Source organism: Ambystoma mexicanum, chromosome 5q, assembly GCF_040938575.1.
Source record: "Ambystoma mexicanum isolate Mex_15411 chromosome 5q, UKY_AmexF1_1, whole genome shotgun sequence".
In the NCBI taxonomy this organism is placed as follows: Eukaryota; Metazoa; Chordata; class Amphibia; order Caudata; family Ambystomatidae; genus Ambystoma; species Ambystoma mexicanum.
In genome coordinates, this window is record NC_090933.1 from 1,093,550,860 (window position 1) to 1,093,564,838 (window position 13,979).

Here is a 13,979-nt window from a genome sequence, read left to right on the forward strand (position 1 = left end):
ATCACTTTCAGACTTCGAAAAAAAAGATGCAATACTCTGCTGTTACCACTAGATGTCAGACTATATGCACATCATGTGATTTTAAGTAGATTCACAAGCATCAAAAATCTATTTTATGAATGTTTGCATGACAATATTTGACTAAAGGCTTTTCTTTCCCCAGTGGTAACCTCATGTGGACAGGGTACGGCTGCTGCTACCCGACACTGGGGTGGCTATTTGAGGGAGGACCACATGGGAGGAGGCAACCCTCGTTGGGATGACATGACATTAGGTAAAACACATTATCGTCCTTTCCATTTTATGGATATTGCCTCCATTCCAAATGGCATAATGCCAACATCCCCTTCGACAACTTGACAATTTTACTGACACACTCATCAATATCAGATAATCAGATAGCAAAGAAAGGAACAAAAACTGAGACAAGGAAGAGGCAAGGAGCAATGATGATTACTCCTAATGCAAACCAATGCCAGCAGTCTAGTAGCTGGAAGAATGCTATTGGCCCGACATGGTTTAAAACCATGCCGGGAAAAGAAGCATGGAGTTCGTCTTCTTACACAGCTGTGGTAAGAACAGAAGAGGAGACATACCAGGAGAATCCTTAAGCTGTACACGTAGAGTATATTTCCCTCCAAAAAATTGTAAAATAACCAAAATTGTTTCAAATAGTTTGCCAAGGTGATCTGTTACAAATGTCACTATACTAACTATAGACACCACTAGTAGAAAATGTGTTTTTGCTGGACTTTTTAACTTTTGAGTTTTTCAATTTGCTTTAAGTTTATGAGGTGTCTTGCGGAAAGCACCCATCACATATATTTCTTTGTGTTACCAAATTTTCTTTGATTAAAAAATGTGTTTTTACTTTGCCTACTCTTTGGAAAATAATGTTTGTTCTATGTGATTCCTAGATAGATAAAATAGATAATCACGATATTCTCTCCTTTTGTCCCTGACCCAAGTGCAAGGTGGACTAAAAGTGGGGTTATTGAGCTCTTTTGCGTGTTTTTCTGACACTTTACAATCTAGTCCCTACTCCAGCTCAATCCCCCTTTAACAAAAAATCGTTACTCAACCCTTTTTTTACGCCTAACTTATTGAGTGCCATCTTAGGTTAAGCACTCACCTCTGCCTGTAAATAAGTGGTGTTTTAACTAAGACTTGTTCAATAAGTAATCAGGGATGTATATATATTAATAGTGACTGTGTTTGAACTTGCTTGCCATATTAGTGTTAGTGTATTTTACAAAGTGTTTTTTTAAATAAATAATCATATACTTTTATACCCAAGCTCTGGTCAGTGTTTGCTTGTGCTACTGTATTTTAGTACTTATCTTGTATACTCTATATACTGTCTAACTCTTCTTGAGAGAAGTCTGGCTGCTCAGCCACAGCTACCAGGTAAATCTGGGTGGTACAGACTGCTACCAATTGGGTTTACTGCCAACACCTGTAGTCTTAAGCCTTTTGAAGTGGTCCCTAAGGGAACTGCACAGGTTTCTGCCTAACACTGCACCCGGGCTACACTCGTCTAATACTTGTAACCTTGCTTAGCCGGTTTCATCTCTACAAATATGTGCCACATTAACATGTGCAAAAACTCCTTTCAAGTTACGTGTGAAACCTCATTGTTGGCACATCGCTTTATTCGGATCTGCCTTGGCCCGGAGCAGCGCCACCAGTCCGGCCCACAGGCCCCCAGGCGTTGATGCCACTGGATTGGTTTTGGGATTGTCATTCCTCTGATTGGGGGAGGGATGCGGGGGTGGGGGGAGGGGACGTTTTTTTAAAAAAAAGTTTCGACAGCGACCGGAGGCGCCACACGCGCCACAGCGTAGCACCTTACATTTGCAGACATGAGGCCACATACATTCAGATCGTGCTCTTTCCACTCACCGATAACTCATTCACAGCAATTCAAGCATTACCCCCTGAGTTTTGGCTAGCACCGACTTGACCTTTATGAGCTGGAACATCCGGGGGTTAGGCAACTACAAGAAGATGTGGCAGATTCAGCTCTATGCTGAGCACCACGGAGTTAAAATCCTGTGTCTACAGGAAACCCACGCTCGCTCTGAGCAATGTGAGCGATTTGCTAAACAATGGGGACCCCAGAGGTACTATACCAACTATTCCTCCCAAAGCCGTGGCACCCTCACCTCAATACACAAGAGCCTGAAATTTACATGTCATCACTCCCACATAGATCCACTTGGTAGGTATGTATTGATCACTGGCATACTACAACATCAGGAGGTGGTCATCCTGAATATATATGGTCCTAATATCGATGACCATGATTTCTACCTACACCTGGACACTCTACTTGAAAGCTACCCCCCGACTCCTATTTTATGGGGTGGAGATTTTAATACAATACTAGATGTTACCCTAGAAGGGTCTGCAACCTTTGGCTCCCAGATGTGTTTGGACTACCATTCCCATCCGGCCTGTACAGCATAGTCAATGTCAGGAGATCATGGGAATGGTAGTCCAAACACATCTGGGAGCCAAAGGTTGCAGACCCCTGAAAGATAGATCGGGCTCTAGACCTCCCCAACTGTCTAAAGCAGCATATGAGGTCCTTACCACACTTCCGTCTGGCATTGGTGGATGCCTGGTGTCTGATGTACCCGGATTCTCGTACATACTTCTTTTACTCCTCAGTGCATGATTCCCATTCTAGAATAGACAGATGGCTCATTACAGACATGTTGGTCAGATGCCTCGCTCACCTGGCTATACTCCCCAGGACACTATCAGACCATTCACCGGTGCTCATCTCCTTAAACTGGGGACCGGATGGCAATAAAACCAGGCAGTGCAGGACGAGTCCTCACTCGCTTCTCGACCAGGTTTTCGCGTCCGAACTGGAATCCTCCATCGAGGAATACTTCCAGACCAATACAAACTCTGTGTCAACACTAGCTGTGCTCTGGGAATCCTTCAAAGGACACACGAGAGGGATCGCCATCTCCAAAAGTTGTGGACTCCTGAAGGGCAGCCACGCCGATATATAATCGACCCTTGCTGTCCACGAATCCCAATATGCTGAAGATAACTCCCCAGCTGCCCTAGCAGCGCTGGGAACTGAGTTGGACAGGTTCCGTGTCCTTGCTGAACGTGAGGTTAAGTTCTTGGACTCCCCTCAATCTGCAAGGAAATACGGTGAAGGAGAGCGACCTGGTCGACTGCTGGCTAGACTATTACGTCGTGAACTTGGTGCCCCCAATATCCCGGCCATAACCAGACCGGATGGTTCACTCGCCAACTCCCCACAAGACATCAATTCAGAGTTCCTTTCGTTCTACACTTCCTTATACTCTGAGGCCGACAGCCCCCAGGTTCCCGAAATCGACTCTTACTTAGACAATCTTCCTCTATCAGTCCTCTCAGCCAACGCAAGCAGCTTCCGAGAGACCCCTCACGTTGGAGGAACTTATCGAAGCCATTGAGTTGCTGTCATCTGGGAAGGCCCCTGGCCTGGATGGGCTCCCTATGGACTTATATAAACAATACAAATCTCACCTAGCACCAAACCTACTGACCTTGTGGGAGGAATCATGCGAAAGAGGAATACTAGCCCCATCTCTCCGGGAGGCACGGATTACAGTGCTCCTCAAACCTGGCAAGCCCCCTACTCAGTGCGGTTCATACCGACCACTTTCACTGATTAACAGTGATATTAAAATACATGCGAAACTGAAACTGCTAGCCAACCGCTTAGCCCCGTACATGCCCCACATCATCCACCCCGACCAGTCGGGATTTGTCCTTGGTAGGTCCACGTCCCTGAATCTGCGAAGGCTCTTCCTGCTGATCACATTGATCAGCCCATCTACACAGGCGGTTGCGGCCACGCTGGACATGCAGAAGGCATTTGACTCGGTCTCGTGGAAATATCTATGGCGAGTTCTCGAGAAATGCAAGTTCGGCCCCAACTTCCGATCCTGGATTAGGCTGCTCTACACAGCTCCGTCGGCCAGTCTCCGTACGGAAGACAGATGCTCCGTCCCCTTCCCGATATCCAGAGGCACACGCCAAGAATGCTCCTTTTCCCCTCTCATCTTTGCCATAGCCATGGAGCCCTTTGCTGACATGGTTCAGAAATCACACTCTCACAGGGGATTGCACACTGCCAGCCAATCCAATATAGTTTCCCTCCACGCTGATGCCCTCCTTTACATCCGCTCCCCCGAGACTAACCTTGCCCCCATACTGTCTGATGTAGCCCGTTTTGGAGAAGCATCTGGTTTGAGAGTAAACTGCTCCAAATCTACCTTATTCCCACTCACAGACAAAACGCAACCCCCTCCCTCTGAACCTACATGGGTTCAACTGGTCTCCGTCTGATTTCACTTACCTGGGGGTGGTGGTCTCCCGACACGGCGCAACTACGCAACGACAACTACCAGAGTTACCTTTCTCACCTGGCGACAAAAACCTCTTACTGGACTAGGCTCCCCATCTCACTAGCAGGCAGAATTGGAATACTTAAAATGGTTGTACTACCCCAATTGCTTTACCGATTTACCAATCTGCCTGTGTGTCTGGGTGATGCTTTCTTTCAAACACTGCGCTCCATCAGCAACACCTTCCTCTGGCACTCGGGCGCGGTCCGCCTCAAACAGTCCACGCTGACTGCCCCCAAGATGCTGGGCGGATTCAACGCGCCGGATTTTATCAGGTACTGGGTGGTGGCCCAATCTCAATTCACTGCACACTGGTTCAACACCACCGATCCCCCCCGCCCCCCACATGTTCGCCTGGAGAAGACGACGGTCAGTGACCGAGCGACTGGGTCTCTGAGTCAGGGGGGGGATCAGCTTGAGGATCAAACTCGGCAGACCCTGTCGCTAGCACATCCTTGGCATCAACCAAACTTTGGGCGATGGTCGACACTCCTCACCCATTTCACGGGGATCTGCCATTATGGAACTTCCTCCCTGATGTCCCACTCATTTCACGATCAGTGGTGTCTCACTGGTCGGACACCGGCTATCTATTGCTCTGTGATGTATTTGACCAAGGAAACTTTATCGAGTGGCCTGATCCGCCTCTTTCACTCAAATGCCGGCCCTCGGTGTGGCTGCAATACTCTTCACTCCGGGAGAGTCTCAAATCCAAGTATCCCGATTTCCCTGCCCTGCCCCCCGACGAGCCTATAGTTGCTGAGCTTTGTTCTCATCTCTCCTTTAGGGGTAAGGTGTCGAGACTATTCCTTACTGCAGACTAGAGCAGCCCCCCACTTCACCAAGCTGAGGCACAGGTGGGAGGAGGATCTCGGGGTTGAAATTACCGACGAGAGATGGTCTCGAATAGGTGCTCGAACCCATGATGTGTCCTATAACACTAAATTTAAACTTATTCAATTCAAGGTTCTGCACAGTTTCCACCATACACCAATGAGGCTTCATCGCATGTTCCACGCCACCCCTCCCACGTGCCCCAGGTGTGGCGAGGATCAAGCTTCCTATATCCATATGCTATGGGACTGTCCCCGCTTAACCCAATTCTGGCTGGACATTTGCGCCACACTGTCTGACGTCCTGGACCAAACTATTGCCCCCACCCCACTGCACTGCTTGTTCCATGACCTCCCTCAATTGCCCCGCGACTCTAGGAAACTAGCAGGCCTCTGCATGCTGCTGGCAGTCCGCTGCATATTACTATGTTGGCTCCGCCCTACGGCGCCTACCTATACACAGTGGCTCAGATCAGTCACATGGGCTCACGACACTGAGCAGTCCTGGAACGCAATGCAGCACCCGCATTCCAGTCCGAGGGACAATTGGTGTGGATTCCGGCAATATATGACCACCATGGCCTCACCATCAAATTCTCCGCCCTCCTCTCTGGGGTGCTCCCCGTAGATGCATCCTCCTTTGGTACAGCTGTTAGTACTTTGTGTATTGCCTGTTTTCCATGGTGTTTCAGTCTGCTCAATATGTATTGCCTAATATGTTCATTGTCTATGTTTTACTGCCGGCGCCGTGTGGCTCCCTCGGTTTTCTGGTAAGCTGTCAATTCAAATTTAAAAAAAAGTTAAAAAATAAAAAAATAAAAAGACCTGGCAGGAGTGTATACCAGGCAAAGCAAAGTGGGTGAATTTAACTACAGTGAATGTAAAAAGGAACATGGCAAGAGTATATCAGGTGTTTTGTGAGTCTGGGACCCACCCCAAATTGTATTAAGGAACTGTATGAAAGAACCTAGTAGGGGAGTATACCAGGTATTGTTGTGCAAGTCAGAGAATCCCAAGGAAGATTCATGCCCTTAGGATTTTTGGATTACATTCAATGTGACAAGGACTTGGGGGAAGGGAGACATTTTCCCTGGAATAATTTGCAACATCAAGAGTAGGTGAGTTATCCTATTCAGCTACAAAGACCTTGTTTGTTATTTTGAACTTTTGATTTGGTGGAGAGAAACCTGTGGAAGGGAGTCATGCCCTGGAACTGTGAACATTATTCATTTGGAACTTTTTTGCGATTTACACTGGTTTGTTGAACTTGGACATTTATGCACTTTGCAAGACAGACATTACCCTTAGCACCTTAGAGTTACTTTTAGAGTGTGAGGGCTAGGATCGGATTTCGGACACAGGACATGTTTGCTTTGGACATGACAAATGACAGGCCCTTAGCTTTGGTTGTGGTAGGGAAATACCTCCTAGGCTAGGGACTGCGAGGCATTTTCCAACCTCTTTATTATTTGATAAATGTTTATGGCAAACAACAAGAGTCCTCTGTGCCCGCATCCCATTCGCGGCTCTTCACAGTACTTTAAAGGCCAAACAAACTATTGTATTTATTTATACTTACCTTTATAACTAACATTATTGGCGTTGCTTAGTGTGCACTCATTGTAGTTCTAGATCACTCTCACACCCTTCCTCAGGCTAGATTTGCCACTCTGCTACTTTACCTTAATTCGGTTTGGCTAAACTCTGTTTTCTCTATTCACCAGAATAGGGTGGCATCCCAAAAATTCACAAAGGGCTGATTTTGGAAATCCATCTTAACAGGTGGGGAGAGTGGTAGAAGTAGTAGAGAGGGGAGAGAGAGTAGTAAGGAGAAAGATCAGAGGGTAGAGGCACACAGTAGTCGGAGGAAAACCAGAGGAACAGAAGAGTAAATATCACAGAGAGAGGAGACAGTGGGTGCATTAGGCCGGAAGAGAGAAGGAGACAAGGGAAAGTACCAGCGAGACCTACGGAGAGGAATAGTCAGGTGTGTAGGGATAAAAGCAAGTGAAGACCGTGTCTGAAAGGCACATCATCCAACTAAGTCTTCTTGGGGACTTTGGAAAAGAGACCAAGTAGACTGTTCCCTGATGACTTTCTGGTTTTAGGATATCACGGTCAGAAGAGATAGATTGTAGACAGTAGAGGCTACCGATTGTTAGGACTGATTTTCTATTCTCTGGCCTGGTGGACAGATGTATAGAAGGCCAACCTATATTTTGAAAGGAACAACTCTGGGGAGCTATAGCCAAACCAGTTTGGGTAGCAGTGACAGGCAGTCTAGGCCAAGTTCTTTAGAGGCGGTGAGCTTGTAAGGGGTCCACAATGAGGTCACACAATGGGAATCACATATTACACTTAATTATTTATTGCCCACAACACACCATAGAAAAAATGACTACTGGCAAGAAGAGTTATCACAGCACTAAAACAGATATGTGAATGCATTCACTTGTTATATGGCATAATACATATCACAAACTCCAGCACAGGAAAGGTTAGATTAGTATTAGGCACTCAAGGTCCACAGAGAAGAATCCCTAACTTAAATTGTCCAGCCCTAAATTGTCTGGGGCCTTTTGCCCAATTTTTCAGGATAGAGTTCCACAGAATCTTTGAAGCAGGAAAGAATGCAGGTAGGGCTTCTGGGGTCCAGTAAAGGGTTTTTAGGGTTAGAGTGCGAGTTAAACTAGCCAACTACAGTAGCCCCAACTGTCAGAAAATGTGTGCAAGCACTGGCAAAGCCAACATTGTTAGAAAAAAGGATTTTTATAAGCCCATTGACTTATAATGGGAGTATAGGGGCAGGTATGAAGCTCTGTAACTTACCCCCACACTCCGATTCTTCCCCAGACTTGGCAGGACAAAGGAAGAGGGTCTGAGGTTGCTTTATCTGCCGAAAGTCCCAGTCCTCGATTTGCAGGTTCTAGGTTATCTCCGGTTGGTGTCTTTCACTGCTGCAAGGACTCTCGATGGAAGAATGCAGCAACACTCAATGCAGGATCCCTCTCAGTGCTGGACTCGGGTCAGGTAAGCGATTATGGATGGTGGTCAGGGCAGCAAGGTGACGCAAAGGCACTCAACTGCAGCGGTCAGACTTTCCCTCCTGTCTTGGGTCCCTTCAATGCTAGGAAGCTGGAATTTCATAGAGGTGAGTCTCGTAGGGCCAGCCGAGAACGCCCCAAGTTCCAGGTCAAAACTCGGAACAGTGACACCGGCAGCACAGTAGCCCAAATTCGGAGCTGGTCACCCACAGGACGATCCCGGGATACTTCCAAAAGCTCGTCGTTGAAGGGTACCGAGCAGATGTCAGGAATGGATGTTCCCTCCACTTTAAGTGTCACATCTCCTTCGTAGGACTGCTAAAGATCACGTGCAAGCCAGAGCTCCTCGAGGACAGCAGCAGAATTTGGTTGCCAGGCCTCCTTCAGTCAGGTCTCAGGTTTCTTTGCTGATCTTGCAGCTGGATAGGATTCTTGGCTCCTTTATGTTTCTCCAGGATCTCTGAAGAATGGGTGCAGGGGTCCTCTTCTTGTCCTAACACCCAGGTAAGAGTCAAAACTCCCTCTAGTCAATAGCAGGACTAACACACACACACACACACACACCCCCCCCCCGTGGACAATCAGGAACACTGGCGGGAACACTCATACATACCATTCAAACACACTGAAACCAGTTTGTGGATTGGGACCAGACAGTCCCAGCCCACACCCTGCCAGCAAGCACACATCCCTCCAGTAGCCTGCCAAAAGCTTCTGCTTTCCCCGAGCACTTGAAGTCCTTATAAGGATTTTCCTGGCCTCTTAGGCCAGGAAAAAGGCTAAAGAACAAGATGGCAAAAGAACAAGCGAAAATCTTGTGGCACAAGCCATCTTTGATCAGTAGCCACAGTTAGTAGCCAAACGCAGTGAAGCTAAAACAAAAAGTCAGTAAAAGTGGGAAAAAGTCACTGCTGCTACCAGCTTATCCTTTTAGCACACCTAGAGTAATCAAAAATGCTCTGAGTGGCAGTATAGGGCAAAACAAAAAGTGTACCCCATTGTACTGCAATGCAAGCTGCTTTGCATAATGATAAAAGCTTCCACAAGTGATACAAAGTAACCAAAAGTAGTAACAAAGTAACACAGTAACACGACTAAGGGAAACAAGGTCTCCCAGTACTGACAGCCTGAAGAACATGTCAGTTTCCCCATAATATATGGGCAAAAGCCAGTGCAGTGAAGCTTAAGGCTTCACTGTACTGCAAAAAGTACAGGTCAGATTAAAAAATAAAAGCAAATGTTTGGGGGTTACATAAGATGGAAGGAAAGGTGCAGTAAAGAGAAATCGTCCCTAACTCCTATCTCTTGCAACTATCCCAGTGTTGGGAGACAACTGGTTTATGCCCGTCTGTAGACGAGTTAGAGAGGGAGAGCCCATTGCCTACTAAATCAATTTAAAAAAACTTGGAACCTTCAAGAGTTAGTGTGTTCTTGAGATCATCTGTGACATTTGTCTAACATGTGATAAATGCTGTAATATTTTGTGGACCCCAACAATTGAGTGACTGTTCCCAGGAAATGATGAAAAGGAAGGCTGAGAATTGCATAGCATGATAGTGGATAATTAAGTTGGAAAGGTTACAGTGAATCGAGGAGATACTTGTTTAGAGAAGCACAGTTACAGTTTTAGAACAGTTGAATAGGTTCATGGGGAATTTTGGTTTGTTGACAGGACGTTTGACAAAAGTGGTTTGCAGCAGAAGAAACAAGGTTGCGCGTACCAGCACATGAGATGTGCAGGTAGCCAGCTAGGGATTGGTGACTATGCTCGAGTAGGAGAACCAGCTCAAAGTTAGTGGGGGAAAAAGATAGCCACTACTCAAGGAAATGCTGACCTACGGGAATAGTATTTGTTTTAATATTCTTTGTGTTTGAAGCTGCTGAGGAGTTTGAAGTGAAAGAAGGAAAGCATATTGCTGCCTCTGCGTCTTTACGTCATTCAATCTCTTCCATTTAAGTTTACAAAGAAGGTGCTCAGATGCATTGATCAGGTTTTTCAGAATTTTGTTTGGGGAGAAGGCAAGAGACCTGGGATTCCACAATATGTTTTAATACATGCAGTGTGAAAAGGGGGGTTCAGATAGGTTTTATTGAAGAAATCAGCATTTTACTTCAACGAGAGAGAGAATGGTTTGCCATTACAGAAAAAGCAAAATGTTCAGTATATTCATTGCAAGATGTATATACTATGGGGAAAATGCCTAAATTGGCAGCTAAATTACCTACTATACAGGCAACTAGGGATGCACTAATGACATTGGTGATCAGTGGTGGAGAAAATGTATGGATTCATTATGAAGCATCCGTGTGGTACAACTCAGGACTGCAAATTATAATTAAGAACTTGTACTGGTGGTGTTGGATAACAAAAGGAATTCTAAGGGTGTGCAATGAATTGAATGATGGGCAAATGGTTTCTTTAGAATCACTCAGAAGAAATTTTGGTTTAGGGAAAAGGGAGCAAAGGCATTATACAGAGTTAGAGTCTTCTCACGCAGAGGCAGGGGATGCTAAATAGACCAATGAAAGTTAGGCCGATAGTCTGCAATATATTTCATTCCCTGCCACATATGATTTCGACCTCTCTGAAATTGATGCCTATGGAGAGTTCATGTATTGCCTTGTGGGAAATATTGCGGCAAGCATGGGTGAAAGAGCTGGGCAGTGACATAACCATCAAAGATTGGGATAATTTAATAAGAGCAAGTAAGATTTCGAAGATGGATCTGCATCTACGACTTGTTTGTCAGGATTGTGTGTCGCCTATATTGGACCCCAGTACGGATTGGTTGACTTGGGTATGACGAATGAGGACTCTTGCTGCAGTTGTGGCCAGGGTACCTTATTGCATATGTTGTGGGAATGTCTGAGAGTGGTGGATTTTTGGGGAGAAGTTTTGGACAGGCTGGACATAATTCTGGGAGTAGAATTTCCAAGATCATATTATTCAGTAATTCTGCTCTCAAATGCAAATGCTGGGAGGCGTTTGATAGCTCGAGAACATGGTAGCTGGATTAATAGAGTATTGACGGTGGCTGCAAAGCAAATCCTGAGGGTGAGGAAATCAAGGAAAAAGCCAAGTGGAGGGATGGTTATCTGATTACAAATCTTGTCCAGTTATGAGAAACTCAAGATAAAAAACAAATGAGAGGGCGAACATTCAGAGATATGGGAGCCATTCAATGAACTTTATAATTGAGGCTAAAACTATTACCATAATAGTTGGATGACTTGGGATGAGAGTATGGTTTGAAATGATGTGAATGAATAGGGAGATAATAGTGAATTAATCTTTGTGGTTTTGTCCATGTATGTTGTGTATGTCTTGTTCAGTCTTGTTGTCTCTGTTTTCACATAGCAATATTGCAATGGGTTGGTTATAGTTAATGAGAAAATAAAATGTGAATATAGTAAAGAGTTGAATTTAAGGTTTAGTTAGTAAAGAATTGATTGGTTCAAGATGTAACCCACAGAGGTTAAATGAGGATTGTATTAATTTAAAAATGATAAAGAGTTCAAAAAAAGATTTAAGACAAGCTCCACTATTCTTTTCTGTTGAGCCGAGTAAGAAATACCAGGGTCTCTATAGTATTATGAAGTTTGGGAAGACTCCAGTCCAGTATGTGAAATATTTAAGAAGGTGTTAACAAATCGATGAATGGTTACATGAAGAACCTGAATGGATGGATTAGGAGTAGCACTGCGGATAAGGAGTGGCTTTTCAGATACGTTTTTGGAACACATTTTGGATGCTTGTCCAACTGAATTAAAGGGTATGCACTCAAGTTGTCATCAGTAGTTTCCCAAACCCTTAACATCCGTCATCTCATACTCCAAAAGTAGATGGGGCGAAGCTACCATGGACTTCTAAAACTAGTCCTATTAGACATGTGAGGAGGATTGCAGACCATGTCGCCCCGAAAGCCTCAAAACAAACGCAAATGTTTAATACAGAAATTATCCTTTCAATATTACTTAATATTTGCTTTAAAAACCAAAATAATACAAAAGAAAGATTCACCAAATGTTGTGCATACAATTGAACTCCGCTAATGAAAATACTAACAATGACTCCTTCCAAAGATAGTCCGTCAACAACCAAAAGTTACCACCACTGGAAAGATATTGTTGAAAAGGAAACACTGGCAGAAGTCTGAACATAGTCTGGAAGAAAATACCTGGAAAATAAGAGAAAAACAAGGGTGCAGTGTTTATTTTTGCCTACCATTTTTTTCCACTCGGGTAAGGGGCTTGACTCCAGAAAAGACATCAGCGAGTTCAGTCATTCTTTCTGAGCATTCCCTTTTATAATTTTCCCATTTGGTTTGTTTTTCTGATAGCATCTGCTTGAACATCTGTTTAACAGAGACATACAAAAATAATGTTAACCCTGTGTGTTTTTGCAAAACCCAACAATTTTAAAAATAGGATTTCAATACTATTGAGATATCTCATGTAATGTGACCAATTATGTAGGAGCCACAAGTGGCAGCCCAGAGTTGCTCAAGTGTTCCCTCAGTTGCAGCAACCTGAGCCAGTGGCGGTTGTGAGATAACCTAGTAAACAGTAGCACAGGGGCAACATGCTGGTCTTGGAAGCAAGACCACGCAGAGCAACAGATTCGAATCCCGGAGCCGTGCTTAGAAACCGAACTCCGGTATTAAGCATGGAATAATAAAAAAAAAAAAAAAAAAACAACCTACGCATTACCAGTGTCACAGGCAGGTCAAGCCATGATTTGCTTCCACAGCTTTGCATGACTGTTAGGGAGATTTATAATTTGTATGCTTCATCCCCTCTCCTAGTGAGACCCCCAGGACTTTGTCTGGACTTCTGGACTTTTTTCTTTCAATCCTGAATGAGTGGAGCCTTTCTTCTCTCATTCATTCTTGTGGGCTCTGTCTTTTGGAACTCTATTCTTTGGATTCTACCTGTACTATGGAGTCGGTCTGCTCCATACCTCTTAAAGACATCTGTTTTGACTACTGCAGCACACAGCTCCTTGTGGGCAGTGTTGCTGGGGACCCGTCAGGCTCTCCTTTAAGATTTCATTTTTCTGTATCCGCAAGTAACTACAGTTGTTAAGGATAGAGAAATACTTAGTAGCTCTCCCAAAACTCTATAGTCAGAGATTGGCGCACACCACCTTCAGCGGAGTACCTAGTAGGGAGTAGTTTCTTACCTGTAACTCAATTTCTCCAGCGTTGGTATCTTTCATGTATTCACATGCTGTGAATATTTCCCCGTCATCAGTCTGGGAAACCTCAGTAACTTTAACTTAGCGTTTTCCTATGGAAAACCTCAACACTTTAGTGTCCTATCAACTTCCTTTTTGGGTGCTTTAGGCCCCACCAATAGGACGTGTGGTATAAATAGCCCTGCCCGCGCGGCTTCCCTTCAGATTTTAACCTCCAAAGTAGCCGGAGTGCCTTGTCCCAGACCTCAAGTAGCTTAGGGGCCAGTAGAGCAACGTGCTCTTGATAAAATTCTGCTGTAAACTCTTCGGGGCCCGGCGCCTTGCCCTTAGGGAGATTGGATATGGCCTCGACAATTAATCTAATAGAATTGGAGATTCCAGTTGGTCTCTGGTTGCGGGGGAGACACAGGTCGTGGGAATTTGCTCGAGGAGGTCTCTCATATGGGATTCACTGTGTTCAGGGGGTTGGGAGTATAGTTCTGTGTAG

The 13,979-nt window shown here is 45.0% G+C and overlaps 1 protein-coding gene across 6 annotated transcripts in view; it reads right to left on the minus strand.

Moving 5' to 3' along the window:
* The window catches only part of WASHC5 (WASH complex subunit 5), a 1,117,936-nt gene that overhangs the window by 618,699 nt on the left and 485,258 nt on the right, over positions 1–13,979 (minus strand). For all 6 annotated transcript variants that reach the window (XM_069621617.1, XM_069621614.1, XM_069621616.1 and 3 more), the window contains one exon: positions 12,521–12,650. In XM_069621617.1, the coding sequence (XP_069477718.1) occupies positions 12,521–12,650 (130 nt within the window). The remainder of the gene's footprint in view (positions 1–12,520; positions 12,651–13,979) is intronic.